A 7322-nucleotide genomic window follows, 5' to 3' on the forward strand; every position below is an offset into this window, starting at 1 on the left:
AAAATAAACAAGAACATGTAAATTGAATGGTAAATCAAAGATCACCTTAATTCTTTAAAATAAAAACACAAACTTGTCCAAGGAACTTAACCACTTGTAAAGAGACTAGACAGACTACATTTTATCATCCCCCAACTCTAAGACCTAACAAAAGAACTCCCAAAGAAATTATATTTAAAAAAAAAAACACATTAACAACATTAACCCAAAATCTATCTACACAAGGCAAAAACAAAAATTTACACACAAAAAAGGCACTTGGTTCTGTCAAAATATTAAACCCACTGTAGTAGTTCCCAACAACGTTCTTTTGTCATTCATCCACCTCACGGACTTCTTCATCCAACAGCTTGTAGACACTGAAGTGGTTGACCCTGATTTTCCATTCTCCTTTAATGGGATCGTATGAAATAAATTCAGCACCTTGGTCCTCAGCCTTTCTCTTAAGCATCTCCTTGTATTTCTCGATCTTTGGCCCCTCTGTGTATTGTTGCCCAGTTTTCTTGTCAAAACATTTGATGTTAAGGAGAGTAACCTCAGCGGGCTTATTCAGCCCTTGTCCAACAGGTGGCTTCTTTGCATCATCCATGTAAACAATAACCTCACGGTTGTTGAACTGAATAAGGGACTCAAGGTCAAGCCCTCTTACATCTGTCTCACCCAAGAATCTGATGCTGCCATAACCTTGCCTTCCAACCACAAAGTCCTTGACATGACTGCAGAATCCTGGTTCGGCTCTTTCCTTTGCCGCCAGCTCATGTATTCGAGGCTGTGTGTAGTAATCAGAACGCCGAAGCTTTGGCATTAGTGCCTCAACATCAGCTCCGTGTTCATACACAATCGCAGCCTCACCAGCCCTGTGCCCACTGACGGTCTTGTATACATCTGCCTTTTGAGGAGAATGGACCTCACTACTCCCATTTGGTACTTGCTTTGTTGTAGGATGAACATGCTCCTTGACAACCCCATTTTCCACTGCAGTTTCTGAAATCAATCATCGAAATTCAGTGTGTTTCAATAAAACAACCAAAAAGTATTCACAGAAACCAAAAAGCTTCTGTATAACTAAATCAAGTACTACAAAATTCATAAGTACATACTATCGCTAGCTGAGCCGGTCCCATTGACTGGTTGAGTAGACGCTTCTTTAGATACACTTCCTGAACACGGTATTAAGAAACAAACTAATAAGTCTGCTTGTCATTCATTAATCTCTAGGAATGGAATTTACTTTTTCAAAAAGGGGCATATGGGAAACAATAGGACCACCAACATAATATGGGATGCAAACCCACTACAGTAGCACAATTTTCTTTTTATATAGCTTTTTGGTGGGGCCCCGCCCGCGGGGGGTTATGTTAATAAAGTGGTGCCCAATGTTGATAGTGATATATTTCTATCTTACCAAACACTTCAACACAAATCTTTGGATGGCATGCCTTGTGTTAGCGCATAATCAAACATAATAACATGGCCCGGACTCTGAGTAAAATAAATAAAACACAAACAATTTAGAAAACATTACCATTCTCCTTCACCGGGGTATTTCTATCCTTAAAAGGTGATGCTTTCTCAGATGAAGCCCTTCCAGGCCACTGCTCCATGGGACAAATAATCAGTGCCCTTGGGTTTTCTCTAGGAATGAAAAGTGCATCAGCCTTTGGAGTGGTTGGAGTGTCCTCGTCATCATTAAAGAATGGAACCTGCAGGCAAGAAGTGCAGTTATACACCATATTCATCTGCATAAAGGAGCATGTTATTTAGAAACCTAGATTGATAATAAAAAGAACTACAGTACTCACCTTTGGTCCATCTGTTTTAGACTGATATTTCCGGACAGGAACCCTAACTCGTCTTTGTGATAAGTGTCGAGAAGTCAATAACGATGATATTCTAACAGGTGCAGGTTTGTCTTGTGCCTGAAATGAGATATCATAACATAATCATTCAACCATATTTTAAATGCACATAAAAGATCAAAGTAATTTATGCTCAATTACAAAACCAGCATTTAAGACCAATAGAACCAAAGTTCAAATCAAAGAGAGATATTCTTACAGGCATGCTAGAGATTCCATATTGAATCGAAGTTGTTCCACCTCGACCAATTGACATCTGAGGCAAAGCAGGAAGTGTTCCAAATGGATTGGTAATTGGTGCCGGTTGTGAAACTACAGAGCTCAGGGTAGAAGACCTGTCAAGTGAACACATATAAGCAAAGAACCTTATATATTTTAAATACAACATTCAAACTTGTCAAAGAAAGAATAAAAATGACAATTCTACTCCAAAAAGACAAGCAAATAAAAAGACAAACACATAAGTGACTTTACTTAGTTAAAAGAGTTGGAACTTACGACAGTCCAAAGTTACTCTGTCCAAATATACCTGGAGTGCCACCGAAGCTACTTGCACCAACTATTTAAGACAGTACAGTAAGAACTCATTAGAAACATTAATCTTTCAATCAGTGCAAGGGGGAAAATAGAATAGGCAATAGATAATATATTTGACTGACTAGGTTGTGTCTGGCCAAAGTTGCCAAAGGCAAATGAACCACCTGACTGAGCAGTCTGTGGTTGTTGGAAAGGCATTGAAATGGATGGCTGCACACATAAGTGAAAAAAATATATTAGAAAGTCAAAATGCAGTGAAGTATAGTCTCACTGTTACACACAAATCTGTACTAATCTTTCTGTCGATACCATTTTACCTAGCAGTAAAATTAATTTAGTTTACACACAATTAGGAAGCAATAGTACCACTAAATACATGTAAGCAAACAATGTGATGAGTATAATCTCAGTTGTTATTGTTGAGATGGGATATATTAGCAAGGACCAAACTTCTAACCACTGGGTCATGGAGGGTTTAATATCATGTCAAGAATCAACTCTTTCAGTCACAACTAGATAGGTTAATGTTTCAATAGTACAATTGTATTGCATACCATCTTTCATTTACTTAGCCTGCACTCCTCTAATATTTAAACAATACTTGGTAAAGATTTTTACACTTTTAACTGAAAATTTGGTCTCAATAGATCCATGTCAACAACCCTGGCTTTTGTGTGAACAGGACCACATTTTATCTTCCTTGATACAAACGTTGTACCCTATCAAAACTAAGATTAAAAAGTGAAAGCAATACTGCATACCTATAAATACTCACCGCCGTTTGCCCAAAGCCTGTCAGAGTATTAGATGTGAGTGATGAGCTGCTCGAGAAAATGCTTCCAACAAGCCCAGAAGAAGGTGAATTGAACAAGCTAGTTTGACCAAAAGATGAAGTCTGCCCAAAGGGAGAGGATGTCTGTCCGAAACCTGAGCTTGGCTGCGGGGCTATAGAACTAAATAATTGGGATGGCTGAGTGTTCCCAAAAATGCTTGAGCCAAATGGTGAAGATGAAGTCTGAGCAGAAGCAGTATTAAACAAGGATGTAGAAGATGTCCCAAAGCTCGGAGAAGAGTTAACTCCAAATGGAGAAGGGGATGAGCAAAAAGGAGAAGGCTGTGATACACCTGTTGTTGAAGAACCAAAAGCTGATGAACTGAAGGCAGGAGCAGGTGAAGTTGTACCAAATCCAGAAAAAGTTGAAGTCTTTTGGGCAAACGGGTTAGAACTAGTTGTCGTGCCAGAAAAAGGGTTGGCAGATGTTTGACCAAAACCTTGTATAGGAGCAAAGGCGTTTGTCTGTGTTGTAGATGATCCGAATGGTGAACTAGTGGATTGAGCAGAGGAAAGTGGTCCACCTGAATTTAAATCGAGTATAGATCATGTCAAGGTTACCGTAATTGGAATGAGCAAATTTATCACATTATTATTTATAATAAAGAAGTACCTTTATCTCCCAATTGATAGTCCTCCCATCTTAGCTCCTCGTGGCTTTTTTCTTTGTAGATAGGCATGGCTGATATCGATTCCAATTTGGCAGTCTGTCCAGAGGTACCACTATCTGCTTCTGTTGTTGGTGTATAGTTAGCTACTCTACTTCCACCCCGTTGACCTCCAAAACCCGGCTGACCAATACCAGCATTTCCAAAGGCTGGTGATGGCGTCTGGGATCCTGCACGAAGAAATATGTAAGGAGAACATTCAATTCCCATGGCATAAGGTATATGAAACCCAAAATAAAGTCATTACCATACTAAGTCCCAGGTATTTAAAAATAATTGTCACTAAGTATTCAGTATTATGAAGGCTTTTTTAACTCACCAAATGCAGAACTCTGCCCTCCAAAAGGTGAGCTTGTACTTCCAAATGGGGTGCTGCCAACAAATGCAGAAGAAGACTGGCCAAAAGCTGGAGTAGAGCCAAAACTAAATGCAGGGGTACTTGAAGCTCCAAAAGCTGGAGTACTAGATGCCCCGAAAGCCGGAGTGCTAGAGACACCAAAAGGGCTAGTTGAGGCCCCAAATGCTCCCCCGCCTCCAAAAACAGAAGTATTGGACCCACCAAATGCACTTCCTGTGTTACCAAAGGATGGGCTGGAAGTTGAACCAAATGCAGGGGTGCTAGTTGTACCAAATGCTAGGGTGCTAGCAGCACCGAATGCAGGGGTGCTAGCAGCACCGAATGCAGGGGTGCTAGTAGCACCAAATGCAGGGGTGCTTGAAGCACCAAATGCAGGGGTGCTTGTGGCACCAAACGCAGGGTTGCCCGTTGAACCAAATGCTGGCTGAGACGATGCACTAAAAGGAGTTGAGGAACCAAAAATGCTGCTTCCAAACGCTGGTTGCGACGGCTGGGTGGCAGTGGCACTTCCACCAAATGGACTTGTTTGAGTGGGAGTAGATCCAAAACCTCCAAAAACAGGCTTCTGACCAAAAACAGATGATCCTATATGGCAACAGATAAAACGAAAAGTGAAAAACAAATTAAGAGAATATACAGAAAACATGCCAAAAGATGCTAATCAATCATTAAGTGCAAAGAAGTCAAGGCAAGAATGTGTAATATAATATGTCACTCAAGAGTGTGTAAACAAAGCTCTACAACTGCATTGCAAGTCCACCACCAAACAAAACCATCAAAATAATTAGCTAATCACCAATAGGACCATAGAATCGTGATTTTATCTCATAACAAAGGTAACAGTCCAAACCTTTGTATGAAGACTGTAAACTGGCATTTCCTTTTTGGGGTGTGTGAATGGAAGGGTTTGAAGATTATAATAGACAAACCTTTCCATTCCCTCACTTGCAAACACAAAAACTCAACTCACATACACAACCTTTATTAATATGATGCTTTTCATTCTTCCAAACATCGCAAGAAAGACAGTTACACCAAAATTAAAATGACAACTAAACTGATAATTACATAAGCATGCATACCCCCAAATGATGATGACGAACCACCAAAAGCTGGGGTGGAAGATGAAGCACCAAAAGCCGGAGCCGAACTACCAAATGCGGGCGAAGATGAAGCACCAAACGTTGTGGTGGAAGAGAAGGGAGAAGAAGGCTGAGCAGCACCAAACACACCAGTTGAAGTGCCTCCAAATATGGAACTACCTGTCTGCGAACCAAAAGGACTACTACCAAAAGGCTTAGGGGCGAAGGGATTGCTGCTAGAATTATTCTGCCCGAAAACAGACGGTGAGCCGAATGGGCTCGATGAAGACTGCCCAAAAGCTGGGAAATGAAAAAGAAATTAACAAAACATAAATGACGAATCAATTATAGTCTAATAAACTATCACATTCTAAGCTCTAACCGATACACATCTCAAATAAAAAAAGAAATTAAGAAACCATAAATATACAATTAAGAAAAATGAGACAGAAAATTATCACAAAACATAAAAATAAAAGAAGAGAAATAGATATTAATAAGAAGCAAAGGCAAATGCACTTACGGTTCGTTGACCCAAACATCGTCACAAGTTCCCAAACACAAAGCGGCCTGTTGTTGCTCCCTAACTGCAATCATCATTCAACAATATGCACATTAGAAGCAAAAATCAATTTAACTTCTCTTCATATTTTATCCTAAACAAGGAACAAAATTAACCAAAATAAATAACAAAACGCGAGCCGTAAGATTTACATTTAGGGGTAAAATAATCAATTAATCAACGACATTCTTACGATGCCAATCAGTTGAATCAAATATAGAAGATGCAACAATATTATCTGAAGGGACACAACGACGGAAACTTAAAAAGATAAAACGGAGGCGTTGTTAAACCAAGAAAGAAAAGAAAAAGATGGGGCAACGAAAGGGAGAAAAGAATGACAAGAGAGAAAAACTTACAACAGTGATATTGTTGGGAAATGGATCTTGGTTCCGAAGAGTGGGAACGGTGGTGGATTAGGGCAGAGAGAGAGAGATGGGGGTTTGGGTCACAGTGACAGAGAGAATGGCGATTGTATAGCCTTGCCCGTTGTGGATTGCGTCAACCAAGCCAGTGTAATTCCAGCCGCGATTGGTAATGGCATAACCAGAAGGGGAGTAGGGGAGACAGGTCGATTTTCAGGCGGTAAGGTTTTGAACAAATCAAGTAAGCGAGTACCTGTATCCGTCGCCTTCTCCTCGGTTCGCTTCTGAGGATCTCTAGTTGGCGGGACTAATAGTAATAAGCCCTGCATCATAGCGTTAAAATTCCGTCCTGAAAAAATTGGAAATATAGCGTTAAAATTACGAAGGTAAACCACCTTCTACGAGTATCACAGGAAATCATTTATTTATTTTATTTAGCTTGAAATTTTTTTGTTTTATTTATTTTTCTCTAATATTGCCTTTTCATTTAATTATATTTATATTTATATGGATAATTAAAATTGAAAATGATAACCTGTTAATTAGGTTACAATATTATTTCTAAAACAATAAAAAATGAGTTACGTACATTTTTTACAAAAAGAAAAATTAAAAAGTTAAAACCGATTATTTATTTTTTTTTCCCTCTCACATCAATTGCCTATTTTGGAAAAAAAAACTAAAATGCAATGTTAATTTTAAATATTTTATATTTTTATTTTAATATTTTTTAATAGATTAACTATTAATTCGGTATTTGAAAGATTCAGACGTTCACAAAAATATCTCTAAAAGATGTTATCGATAAAACAACCTTTGAATAATTTAAAAATACGACAAAAAGAACCAATAAATATTATATTTTTTACAAGTAACACATAAATTTTCATATTTAGCAGACGACTTATCTATTAAATCTAAATTTTGATGGTAACGTTTAAATACATATTTAAAAAATGCACAAAAAAATTGGAACAAAATATAATCTCTAAATTTTTTTTCAAAAGAATATAGTTATTTATAGATGAAAATATCTTTTTTTTAATAATAATTACAAAA

At 38.1% G+C, this 7322-nt stretch overlaps 1 protein-coding gene across 2 annotated transcripts; it reads right to left on the reverse strand.

Moving 5' to 3' along the window:
• Positions 1-6600, reverse strand: LOC107490715 (nuclear pore complex protein NUP98A). Of its 2 annotated transcripts, none has more exons than XM_016111525.3 (13): positions 6258-6600; positions 5860-5923; positions 5337-5636; positions 4216-4839; positions 3842-4066; positions 3172-3752; positions 2561-2606; positions 2358-2418; positions 2059-2194; positions 1803-1919; positions 1526-1703; positions 1101-1160; positions 1-984 (listed from the first exon to the last, which is right to left on the reverse strand). In XM_016111525.3, exons 2-13 carry the CDS (start codon positions 5876-5878, stop codon positions 314-316), a joined length of 3018 nt encoding a protein of 1005 aa, XP_015967011.1. In that variant the 5' UTR covers positions 5879-5923; positions 6258-6600; the 3' UTR covers positions 1-313. The 2 variants fall into 2 exon arrangements, with proteins under 2 accessions (XP_015967011.1, XP_015967010.1); XM_016111524.3 differs by having other exon boundaries at positions 2519-2606.
• Between the last annotated feature and the right edge of the window lie 722 nt (positions 6601-7322).

Source organism: Arachis duranensis, chromosome 5, assembly GCF_000817695.3.
Source record: "Arachis duranensis cultivar V14167 chromosome 5, aradu.V14167.gnm2.J7QH, whole genome shotgun sequence".
In the NCBI taxonomy this organism is placed as follows: Eukaryota; Viridiplantae; Streptophyta; class Magnoliopsida; order Fabales; family Fabaceae; genus Arachis; species Arachis duranensis.

Coding starts and splice junctions, on each gene's coding strand:
- LOC107490715 (XM_016111524.3), bottom strand. Junction 2,419..2,518: donor CTTTGGCCAGACACAACCTA/GTCAGTCAAATA, acceptor TGTCTTAAATAG/TTGGTGCAAGTAGCTTCGGT. Junction 1,704..1,802: donor CTAAAACAGATGGACCAAAG/GTGAGTACTGTA, acceptor TCTTGCCTGCAG/GTTCCATTCTTTAATGATGA.